General features: G+C 30.5%; 1 protein-coding gene across 1 annotated transcript; it reads left to right on the top strand.

Annotated features, from left to right (window-relative positions):
• Positions 1-353: 353 nt before the first annotated feature.
• LOC140758406 (protein phosphatase inhibitor 2-like) lies at positions 354-5,880 on the top strand. Its single transcript, XM_073094556.1, has 6 exons — positions 354-432; positions 2,099-2,155; positions 3,076-3,330; positions 3,906-4,018; positions 4,128-4,292; positions 5,386-5,880. The coding sequence occupies exons 3-6, from the start codon at positions 3,173-3,175 to the stop codon at positions 5,655-5,657; spliced, it is 708 nt and encodes a 235-aa protein (XP_072950657.1). The 5' UTR covers positions 354-432; positions 2,099-2,155; positions 3,076-3,172; the 3' UTR covers positions 5,658-5,880.
• Positions 5,881-13,555: the final 7,675 nt, after the last annotated feature.

The raw sequence follows: 13,555 nt of genomic DNA, 5'->3' as shown, positions 1-13,555 counted from the left end.
TTTTCCCCAAATTTAAATTTAAATTTAAATTTAAATTTTTTATCTAATTTTTTAATTTAGAAAATACTGAACTGCCCAGCATTACAATCTACTGTCTCTCCTGTGAAGAGAGAGAGAGAGCCAGCAACATCAAGACATACATACACACCTCAGCCAATTCCACTGCTTTCAATTCGTTTCCTCTGTAAAGAGAGTGATTGTCTCACAATAGTCAAGATGAATTTAACCCAATAATAAGCAATTGAGGGTCTGACCGTGAATATAGGAAAGATAGGGTCTAAATCGTAAAAAATGTAAACGAATAATAATTAAAAGAGCCTATAAATTTCCCGAGAATAGGAAAGAAAAGAGAACGATAGGAATCTCGTCATCTCCCTCTCGCCCTTCCCCTATACTTCCCCCAATCTGCCAGTTTTGGGATCCTGTAGGGGGGTAAGCTCTGAATCTTTCTCCGTATCCGCTATTCTGATTTCGTTTCTATTTTTCGTTGCATCGTAAGATTGGAGCAAGTTTTTGTTTTGTTTCATGATCGTCTCATCAATCTCGTGCTTCAATTTTGCGGTGGCTGTTATTTCTCCCCCGTCTAATTTTTCATACATGGTATTATTTGAAGGGTGTTCCTTATTAAGAACAGTGGATTGACTTCTTGAATTCACTTTATGAGTTAGTTTCGTAACGCATTAGGGGGTATTATGTTGGTCAAACTAGTTAATATTGCGGGTTAGGTTCTTCTAGGAAAAATATGTGCTCATATATAATATACATCAGTTTTGAGTTACTATTTCAAGTGAAGTCAAATTGCTAACGGGTTGTCTACTATAGAATGATAAATTTTGCAAAGTTTGTGGATCACTGTGAATTACAGATGGTTTATTTATGTATTATTTTATTTTTCTTCTCAAATCCTTCTACTTTCCCTTCTTTTCTGATCCTTTATTTGTCCATCTAATTAGTTAGTGAATTTTTTAATATTTGTTCCAACAAATTTCTAATATAGAGGATTTAGATGTGCAATTAAATTATTTAGAGAGTGTATATGTCCACTTTTTTATTGAGAGGGTGAAAGTAATACAGAATGATAGTTGAGGGAGTCAAAATATAATTAACCCTTAATTCTATTGACGGACTTCTTTGTTTCCCAATCCCAATTCAGATCTACCCTATCACTTTTACCAATTATTGTGAGCCTTAGATACCCGAGGCGATACCAGTTCTTCTCAAGTTCCATGTATAGTAACTTTATTTGTAGAGATAATTTCATGTGGATCCCTTAAACTGTCACCCATTTTCACATACACTCTCTAAAATTTTCTTTGGTATACTGTATATATAGACCCCTTACACTATTAGAAACCTCTCAAATTTCCTTTCATTAGTTTGTCGTTATGTTTTCTGTCCATAAATTATCACGTGGCTAACATGTGAGTAGATTTGTGACATCTTGTTTTGGGAGGGAAGAGATAAAGAGAAATATTAATGTAGAGGAGTATTCTTTTGTCTTTTTACCTTTTCTGTCAATGGTGTCGAGGGGTCAGAGGTTTTTCCAATAGTATAAGAGTTTGTGTGTACAAAAAATGATTCAGGGGATGTATGTGGAAACAAACAATATTTTAGAGGGTGTAGGTGGAATTATCCCAATTTTTTATTTATGAGATTGCCATGGAAGGTCATCATTGTAACTTTATGTAGTATAAGCAAAATATTGCATCACCTCATGTAATTGGAGTTTAGTTGTGTTTGTTGCTGTTGCTATAAGATCATGGAAATGTTAAATATACAATTTTCAACTCATAAAATAGCAAAATGTTAAGACACAACATTAATGCTTGCTGTGTGGCATTTGTTGAATCATTACCTCATGTTTCTATAAATTCTCCGGCTTTTCTTGGTTTGTTTGTAATTATTTAATGGAGGAAAATATATATCTTTGTCAATTGTTTTGCCATCTAATTCTTCTCAAAGCATCTTTTCATTATGCCTTTTCAGTACTATATTATAGTAAAAGAGTCCTCCCAGAATTGATGGAACAATATACCTTTGGAGAAAAAGAACTATCAGTTTATATTATTCTAACATCAGAAACTTTTGATAACTGTAGGTTGATCCTACAATATCACTTTTCAGTCTAAGAAGATCTGGGGTATTCAAATATGGGGTTAGTATCACGACCACTTTCCAGATTGTACCTACTATGTTGAGTGAATATTTGCTTTCTTTAAACAAATTGCTCACCATCAATCATTGTCTCAAATATTTGGGCCTGGTTTTATCAATTCTCATTCACCACTCAAAAGTAATTAGTGATGATATTTGATGCTTTAGATACATTTTATGTTAGACTTATTTGAACCTTTTGATTTATTGTGACCATTCATTCGCTACTGTCATTAAAGTAATAGTGATGACATATAGTAGGTTAAACATTGATTGATTGTGTAATTTTGGAATTGGCATATAGAACAAATGTCAATGTCTTTGTAAGGGCATATTAACAACTTAATCTTAGAACCTTAGTCCTTAAGTGAGAGTTTATGATGCATAAGATTAAATTAGCACATGCCCAGGACCAAGAGCCTTATGAGGAGAGGATGTATCCCCTATAAGTAGTGTATACTAGTTCATTACAGGCCTAGATGTCCTTGTTTCTCTAAATCACTGCATGATTGCAGATTGCTCATTCTGGTGTGATATTTTAATTTGGATTTGATTTAAAGTTGTCTGCAAGCAAAAGCTTAGGCAATAGTGGATATTTTGCATGCAGGAATAGAAGGAAACCCAGCAGCTTAGCTAGTTAGAAGAGTAAAGAGCTGGTTTACTTGAAGTGAATAACTTAGAGCCAGAATTATAGTAAATTGGATATTTGATTTTCATATTGTACTCCAATGGTTTCTCGGTGTACTTTAGAGAGTTCCTCCTAGGATTTTTGAGAACAGGAGATTGCATAATGTAAATCCTTCTTGCAGCTGGATGCTGTTTTGCAATGTTTTTGGCTAGATGGTATAACTACTATTCGATTTAAGATGGCTATAGCTATTGCTTAATGAAGCCTGTTGTTTGATGGGTTTTCTTTTCCAGAAATCAGATATTATATGGGAAGATTTTTATTTAAGTAGAAAGATGGTGGAAACTACTCACATTTACCTTTCGCCGTTTGCCATTGACCTCGTCATTTATGGGCGACAACTCGACGTCAAGCTCAACTATGGTGAGCAGCAAAGCTGCTAAAGGGGGTGCTGTGCAGCACCCCTCGTATCACGTGCTGGTACGCCAGCAGCACAATAAGTGTATGCCCCATGCAAGTCGGCACGACCGTCGTGCTTATGCTTATATGTATGTAAACTGTAAGAAAATGAGACATACACACACAATAATATGTAAAAATTACATGTTACTTCTTAAGTTCGTTTGCCCCTACACTATTTCTTTATGAATCTGCTGTGTTCTATTCTTGTTCTATATACAGAGATTTTGACGGACTTTCATTCTGTCTCGTTTTCTTTATTTCTTCTTTGAATTATGTGAATCACATGTATATTTAAGATGAGATTGTTCTGATATTTATTGGATTATGATAGTTGCCATCATTCAATCTCTCTACATGCAAGGTGCCATGATTCTTATGCCTAGGATAGCAGAACAATAGTGCATAGGAAGAATTAAGCAAACTAGATGAGTACTCTTTCTAATTTTACCCATGCATAAATTTATGGTGGTTGATTTTGTTGTCCCTTCTTTAAGGATGAAATAGATACTTGCAGTTGACGAGTGCCATATTCTGCTAGTAGCAAACTTCACCATCACTAGAACTTCATGGGCCACAACCATTTTCTTGGTCTGAGAATATTATTGTCATTTTGGTTAGTTACTGTCACAGACCTTTGATCTGCCCATGGTTCTCTTTTTAGGGGCCGTGTGAGATGGAATGAAGCAAACTTATATGAGATTGAATCAAATAAGCCAGTGCGGCAGAAAATTACTGAGCCCAAGACGCCCTATCACCCTATGGTTTATGATGATGGTATATCTCTGTTTCTTCACTTCGTTCTATCTCCTTATACTCATATGATAAAGACACTATTCTACTGATGATTTCTGATGACTATCTTTGACCATTACTTTTTTTTTAGGTTCTGCATCACCAAGATGCGCTTTTGATGAATGCCTGGATGATCCTGCTAATGCTGAAGCTATTTTATCTGCCTTAACTGATGTAGCTTCTTCAAGCAGAAGTTCCAGCAATGGTGATTGGGCATCCTCTGAAGATGAAGCAGATGCTATGGAGCAAGATGAAGGTATTGAGTATTACTTATTGTTGATTAGTCTTGTCTTTAATTGTTACTATTCCAATTTTACTTGCCATCGCTATATTTGTTTTGTTCTTTTTTGGCTTCTATCCACGTGCACATGTGTTAATTAGCCCTATACCCTAGACCCTAAACACTGACAACAACTTGCTTACATGGTTTATATCATCATGTGAATCTGTGAAAGATGAGTTTTGTGATAAAAATGAGAAAATTATGGGAAACTAAAATCTATATGATTATGCTAAAATAATTATACTAATTTAAAGAAAAAGAAACTCTACAAAACATTGGAGTCAGTGATGCAAGAATAACCTAGATTTATGAATTACCAGTGGGCACAAAAATATGATCTTCTTAGTTCTTGATAAGCCTGACAATGTCATGGGAGAGGTAGTGAGAATTTGTTAGATGGTTTTAGGGGAGAGGATTACTGCTGAAAAGCTTGATGAATGAGCATAAAATGTAACATGATGTTCCCTCCTATTGCATAGTTCTGATATTCTCTGCTGCAGGAATTATGAGCTCTATTAACAGAGATGATAAAGAAGTGGCATTTTATTCTATGGTCAAAGTTTCTCATTGGTGGTAATTAATGATAAAATGTAGAAATGACAGTATGAAATTGGAGTGTGAGGTTGTTCTTTTCTACTCGCTGCACTTCCTGAACCATCCCAGTTATTTCTTACATTTCACATATGTGATACATTTTCATGGAACGTACCTTCTCCCTCAATTTATAGACTTCAGCTTGATTACCATTTACATGAGTGACCTTCTAAAATCTTCTAACTTTACAACTGTGCCTTTTCCTATTGCAAATTTACACAAAAAATTGCTAATTTCTGATGAGATAAGTGTGATGTAGTAGAGATGAGTGAGTGTATATATATATATGTCGAACAACTTAAGTTCTCTTTGGTGTCATTCTTTTTAGCTTCTTTAAATGTTTGCTTTTTTTTTATTGCATTTTTCATGTGCATACTGCATAGTAGTTTGTTATCATCTCAAGGGAGTGCATGTGCATTGATGCCAGAGGCTTTATTTCTATTGGCTAAGATGTTCCATACTTCCTTTTTAGATTCTGAGATTGATAAAACAAGATTAAGTTTCAAAGAACATCGTAAAGCTCATTATGATGAGTTCAAGAAGGTGAAGGAGCTACTGCGGACAGGATCGCTTGTAGATGATGAGGCTGATGAAGATGGGGGCCAAGAAAATGGTAAAGAAATCTTCAATTCAACTTTTTCGAGGGAAGGTTTGAGGAAAAGTAAAGATAGTTCAGTCCCAATTGCTGAGTTGGAGAACCAGCTGCAGGAACTGCATCCTCCATGTGATGGAACTGATAAATAATACTGGCCATCTTGAGGGTAAGCTCATGGCGAATGTATTTCCGTTACCCTCTTCTCTACCAAACAAGAAATAACTAGTTCAGGGATGTCGCAACTGTGGTCTCATCTGTTCAATCTGTATTACATCTTTCCAAGTGTTGGAAGCTGAAATATCTGATGTGTTGCTCCTATAAACAGTTCTTTGTTTAGTTGTGTTGAGAAGTGCATCTACTAAAGTTTGAATCTTTTTTTTTGTTTGTTTCGCTATGTTAAAAGTTAAACTGATTCTGGACTCTTAAATGGATAGGTTGTGATTCCACTGGGAGACTCCAGTACAGGGAAAGATGTAATTATCCTTTACATTTGTTGCTCGTATCATATTTCTAGAGCTCTATGATTTGCCATCGCATAGCATCTCCAGTGGGCTCTATATTAGGAGTGCACCGGGTCTATATTTATTATTTAATTACTATGATATACTTACATTTATATATTATATTTTAGATCACTTAATAATAAGTACTCTTAGTATTATTATTTTCTAATAAAAACATATAGTTAGAAAATTCTCATCGAGATCTTAAATAAAATAAAAGTAATATTCAATTATTTTAAAAATAATTTTTAATTAATAATTTATAATTATGGAAATCCATAGCCTTTTTTATTTAGCTGACGGCACAATAAATTGCATTTCCTGCATCTCCTCCAGATCGATAGCCGGCATCGAAAACGTGGGCATTATATTATAAATGCATCAGAATTATATTAATAAGCACCGAGATAAGCATCACTATGAGCATTGGAGTTACACGAAATAATTGGAAATTAGTATTTAATAATAAAAATAATAAGTATTTAATAATTTGGTGGAAATTACTATTGCTTCTAATAATCTCATGTCTTTCAAAGTCTTTGAAAAAGAAAGAATATTTGGATGTTTGTCGGGATTTTCAATTTTATGACCGAGACACGGGAACGAAAACTATAATTTTTTATTTAATGTATTTTATGTTTGATGTATTTTAATATTTAATGTTCACATCAAAAGATAATTTTGAGTCACTATTTAAATAATTTTAGATCTAATTTTGAATAATAAATAAGAAAATAATTATTATATAATTTTGAAAATTAAAATTTAAAAATAATTTAATATTAAACTTGTTATAAAGGACTTGATATTTTTCTAATACTACTATGTTTGTTAAAAACCAATTAGTAAAACTAATTATATATTTAATTTTAATAATTATATTATTTAATAAATGATACATACGGAATTTAAATGATTGAATGGTACTTATAGGTGATTTGCACCATAAACCAAATTTTTTCAGACTTTTATCTTACTAATCATTTTAAGTTTCTTTGCATCTTCTCCAAAACTTTTTCAAAAGTACCCAAACTGTCTTTGCACTGATTTTAAGGATATCTCTCTACATTAAATGTAAAGAGAGAGAGAGATCTTTAATTGTAAGTTATGATAAGAGGTATATTAAATATAAATTGATTAAATCACCATCAGAAACATATTAAATGTTATTGTGTCACTTTCTCTTTTTATACTCATTAGTAATGACTAACCAGAGATTAAAAAGTACCCAAACTTTTATTTTTCTTCTATTACAGCAAAACAAACTCCATATTTATTACATACTTATTTCTTTCCTTATAACTATTGTGATAGTTACTTTCCACAAATAAATATATATATATATATATTATATATATATATATATATATATATATATATTAGCAATTTACTCTAACTCTATTCCACCTATAGTAGCAAAGAAATTTTGGCTAGGAGGAGCAACCCCATGTATTATATTACTACCTCCACTAGTGAGAGTCAGACTGAGGCAATTAGAGAAAAAAAAAATACCATCCTAAGAGGAGAATGTGGAGATAAAAATGAATAAATACTTAGAATATAAAAAAAAAAAATCGAGCATAATGTATGATCTTGCGAGGATAATCTTAATGATGCAAATAACCAAGTGTCTACTGCACCATCAGCTCTCTGCTGCTTATCATGGCATTCTAATTTTCTTAGAATTTGATTTATTAGTCTATTTGTACATGTTGATTCTCATTTTATATTTGTGGACTTTTTATTTTGTATCATTGTATTCCTATGTTGTTTCAGGTTTATACTTAATTAATTCTTATTTTGATAAATTAAGTTTGGACTTATTATAAAGTCGGGTGTTAGTATAATTATAAAATCCGTAGTTATTAACTACGAACTCCATAATTAATAATTATAGATTCTATAGGTATTAAGTATGGATTTTATACTAACTAGTTTCCATAATTCATATTTTTGGATTCTCTATATATTAATATCAGATTTCATAGTTAATAATTATGGATTCTTTATTTGTTAAACATGAGATCCATAGTTAAATTGACTCTATATCAAAAGATTTATTGTTGTACATAAGCATTTCAAAATATATATCGAGATTATCTATTGTTGTATAGAAATATCAGTAGATTAATTTTTGTTGTACACAAATATTTCATAATACAACTTCATTGTTCCTTATACTCCTAATTGTTCGAAATACAACTTTATTATTTCACAAAATTAGTTTTCATTACAACAAATCAATATATTGGCTCTCCAAATTTGGAGCCCCATCGTAGCACGCTTCAAAATTGGAGTCCTAGAGTATCTCAAACTGATGCTCTATATAAAGGCTCCAAATATGGAGCCAAGAGCGAGCCTGGTGCACTTCAATACACTAAGCTCCATATTTATTAAAATAATATATATATATATATATATATATATATATTATCTATTTTAAATTATTTAATAGGTCCCCTTAGTATTATTATTTTTAATAAAAATATATATTGTTAGAAAACCCTCATCAAGATCTTTAAAATAAGATTAATATCCAATAGTTTCATAAATAATTTTAAATTACTAATTTTTTAATTAAACGTATCGAAATTACATGACAGAAATAAACATCGAAATAAGCATTACACGTCATTAACTTAATATATCAAAATTACATTATACAAAAATAAGCAGTAATTAGTATTTAATAATAAAAATAATAAATATTTAATAGTCTGGTAAGCTATCTTCATAGCCACCGGTTTGACGTATTTCATGTTTGATATATTTCATGTTTAATGTATTTTAATATTTAGTATTTACATTGAAAAATAATTTTAAGTAAATATATTTTAGAACACATCACTTTTAAATAATAATAAAAATATTTTATTTTATAAATAAGAAAAATAATTAACTCAAAAATAATTTAATATTATACTCGTTTTAAAGGTCTCGATGAACCCTTTCCAATGGTACTATTTTTATTAAAAATAATTATATATTCAGTTTAACTAACTAGATTATTTAATAAATAATACATATAGAATTAAAATTGTTAAATGAAATACTTGGCAAAGTTAGAGTTTTTTAAAAAACTTTAAAAAATAGAGTCGGGCTCCAACTATTATTAGCTCCAAATTTGGAGCTAGCAATGGAGCTCGGTTAGAACATCTCTAACGCTAGCTCCATATTTGGAGCCTAAAGAGCCAAAAATGGAGCAAGAGCCCGATGCACTCCAACGCACCGGGCTCCATATATATTAAAATAATAATATAATATATATTATTATATTAGCTATTTTAAATTACTTAATAGGTCATCTTAGCATTATTATTTTTTAATAAAAAATATATGGTTAGAAAACTCTCATCAAGATCTTTAAAATAAAATTAATATTCAATAGTTTCAGAAGTAATTTAAATTACTAATTTTTTAATTAAACGCATTGAAATTACATTACACGAAATAAACATCAAAATAAGCATTACATGTCATTAATTAAAAATATCAAAATTACATTACATAAAATAAGCAAAAATTAACCAAACATAATAAAAACAATATATGTTTAATATTCCGGTAAGTCATCTCCGTAGCCACCAGTTCCAGTTCCGTAGCCACCTTCTTTCTTGACCAAATTATCTAATGTATTTTAATTTTTAATATTTACATTAGGAATAATTTTGAGTAATTATATTTTAGGACACATAATTTATTAGACTTATTTTTATAAATAATAAAAAATTTAAAATTTAAATTAACTCAAAAATAATTTAATATTAGACTCATTTTAAAGGTCTCGATGAGACCTTTCCGATGGTATTATTTTTATTAAAAACCGATTAGTAAAACTAATTATATACTCATTTTAACTAACTAAATTATTTAATAAATGATATAAATAGAATTAAAATTATTGAATATAATAATTATTGGATAATTTTGGTATTTTTAAAAGGTTGAAATAATAAATGGAGCTCTATTTTCATGGTGAGGCTCCAAATTTAGAGCCCCACTATTCCTAGCTCTAAATTTGGAGCTAGTTTCAGAGTCCCATTGGAGTTCAATCGGACTCTAAATTCTAAATTTGGAGCTCGATTGGAGTTGCTCTAATAGTTTTATCGGACTCCAAATTTAGAGTTTAGTGGCTAAGTCGGAGATGCTCTAATAAACTGAAATTTTGAAAAACTAAATAGTAATTTGAAGCCCCATTACCGCAGGCTTCAAATTTGGAGCTCTAGTGGGTTCTAAACTTAATAGTATGGAGCCCGGTTAAAGATCTCTCAGGGTGCATGGGGGGCATGGTTATTAGTTTAAGTGCAGCTGTGAAATTAGCAGTAATGATTATACTGTTCGATATCAATCATTATCATCATCATTATCAATGTCTGGCAGGCTACAAGATAGACATGGGATTTGGCCATAACGTTATCAATTTCTTCGGCGGTCTCTTTCAATTAGTCAATTCTTTCTATCAAAAAGAGAAACTTTAATCTCACCTCTTTCAAATTGATTGCGACATTCCTGAAAGTCTTGACGATCTTATCAACCCACATAACCTCCGTAGTTTATGTAGTCTGAGCTAAAGAACTTGGGAGTCATAATGTTTGGATTTTTTTCTCTTCGTATTACTTTATTTATTTATTTATTTATTTTGGATTAATCTTATTCTAATTCCAATCAGATATCTTATTTATTCTACTGTAATACGTTAATTAGATTAATATTTTATTCTTTGAACTTGTTTTGATACATAACGACTCTCTGAACTATTTCAAAATGACTCACTTGACTCCTTCTATTAGGGGATTATTATGTATCAAAAATAAAAATTTAAAAGGGCTATTCTGTACAAAAAAATAGTTCATAAAGTCATTAGTTAAAAATGATGATAGTTCATGCGGTGAAAAAGAAATTATCCCTACTTTTATATCCACTGTGTTAGCAATTTTTTCTTCTTTCTTTTTCATTTTCTTTTCTCTAAGCCAATCGAATCAGCAAAGAACTGCCCAAATGGGCCCCTTCCATTACAGAATCATTATATGCCAAAAATATAAATTTATAGAAGTTATTATATACAAACAAAAGTTCAGAGAGTCACGGGTAAAAAAAAACAAAGATAGTTCGTACAGTAAAAAGAAAATTATCCCTACTTCTATATTACCACAGCGGTGAAAATGGGTAGGATTAACTTCGACCAGACTCGCTATCTAACCTAACTTGGATCGGATTCGGATAAAAAATTTCTATCCGATTCGAATTCGGATTCGAAGATACAAATAGAATTTTTGAAAAAAAATTCAGATACGGGTCAGATATATTTTTCGGATTCGGATACGGATATTGGATATCTATATATCCGCATATCTTTTTAAATAATTTATAGTTTTTAGTTTACTTATTTAAATTGTAAATATTAATATTATTACTAATAATACGTTATATATTATTTATAGAGATTAATTTCTCTAATTTTATATATTTGATATATAAAAAAATTATTTGTTATAAAACTCTTAATAATTTTGTGTTAATTATATTTAAATAAAATAATATAATTATTTTAAATTCAATTAATATCTGTTTAAGATCCGATCCTCTATTCAAATTTTGCTATCCGTCTAATATCCGTATCCGAACTAAAAATACGGATCCGAATATGAATTGAGTACTATCCGATCCAAATATGAGTTAAGCACTATCTAATCCTAATATGAGTTTAGATCCGTTTTTACCCATACTGTGGTAGCAAGTTGTCCGTCTCTTTCTGCAAAGTACTGGCAAAAAGAGACATCTCTGGAGGTGGTACCGCTACGTCGGTGGAATGCTCGTGCTAAAAGAAAAATATACTTGTTTTCCCAGGAAGCATGGGAAACGTTACTCTCCGCAGGTGAAAACAAAACGTCCAGAAACACGTGCCCAGATCCATCGAGAATTTTAAAATATACTTCTTCTTCCTCTACTTTTCCCCACCATTTTATTTGGCTTCCCCTCGCTCTTGGATCAATAATTGAAGTTCCACTCAAAATTTTTATTAAGGATTAATTACATAACTTATTGTTTATTTTTTACGTAAATATAACGAAGAATATATATATATATATTATTTTATCTTAGTTTTGCTATTTTTTTATTTTTTTAAATAAAAGTAAAATGGTTTCTAGAGACACTTCTGGACATGAAATCTAATGGTATTAAATTAGTTATTAAAAAAAAAGTTAAATATTATAGTAGAGTCACAAGAAGCATAAATAATTTTATGTTATTCTTTTTTTAAAAAAGGATAAATTATGTTCGCACGTGGGGGCCATCATATTATTATTATATTCTTATAGGGCGCCCTATAAGGACGGATGGAGATGTTTATAAAAAAGTCTAGCTAAAGTTTCGCTTAGAATCCATATAACACCCAGCCCCTGAACACACGCATGACACGAGTTTAAATAGCATCTCTGGAACATGCATGACAACTCAGATGGTCGGCAATAAGTGCCACTAGTATAAATTATGTATAATTATCTAAACTATGAATATTATCATGCACATCAAAGCAACACTATAACATTTTATTAACAATCTTAACAAGGACCACATAATCCACAATATATCATTAGAATACACCACTATTATATGTACACAAAAGGTTAATATATATATATATATAATACATGTACGAAGTCACCTGCTAATATCAAGCTTAAGTGACATATATCTAGAATATAATAATGCTCCTTGATTGAATTAAGAATGTCAAGCAAAAAGTAAATTATATAACGCACAAGCAGTAAGATCAAACTGTCCTATTGGTTTCCTTTAGTGTGACGTACTCTATGGGCTTATCGTCTCCCCCTCCTGACACTAGACATTTTCTTACTCTCGTATTGATTGACCAATAAATGAGGCTCAACAATAAATATATTGCATAAAATATGATCATACTATAACACTGTTAAAAATAATAAAATATGATACATGACAACCTTGACTAGTTTATAATAATTTTCAAAATACAAGGTATGTTGCGTACCGACTACTCGATAATCATGCTAGTCAAGATAACAAGATTGATGAATTTTTCAACTTCTCGATCATTAATATCAATTTGATTATAGTAGATCACCGTGAACAATCCACACTCAATAACCGGTGTTACAAATTCTACCCAAAGTCTTAACCCTGCTTATAGGCCTAATCTATATTTTGTCAATCATATAGTATATCAACCATCCAGCTAAATTGATATACTAATCTAGTTGATTGAAAGTACACGGAGATCATTTGTATATCAATAATCATAGTAATATATATGATGTCATACACTTTCCAATCAATCATTTTCATATCATATACATAGTTATACCCAAGATCAACTCAACAAATAAAAGATAAATAATATGTTCATTTTTAAATATCTCTATATATGATCATATAATTATATTATAAGTTAAAAAGTAGGACGCAACATCTAATAATTGCAAAATATAATCTAATTTGAGAAATATGTCTAAAGGGTAAGATTATTCACTGTACAACTATAAAATACTCAACAACTACTTCCC

The sequence above is a fragment of the Typha angustifolia genome, chromosome 3 (genome assembly GCF_048772165.1).
Source record: "Typha angustifolia cultivar Huaian chromosome 3, ASM4877216v1, whole genome shotgun sequence".
Classification (NCBI taxonomy): domain Eukaryota; kingdom Viridiplantae; phylum Streptophyta; class Magnoliopsida; order Poales; family Typhaceae; genus Typha; species Typha angustifolia.
The sequence above is the reverse complement of the archived record's forward strand: the minus strand, read 5'-3'. Positions and strand labels throughout refer to the sequence as shown.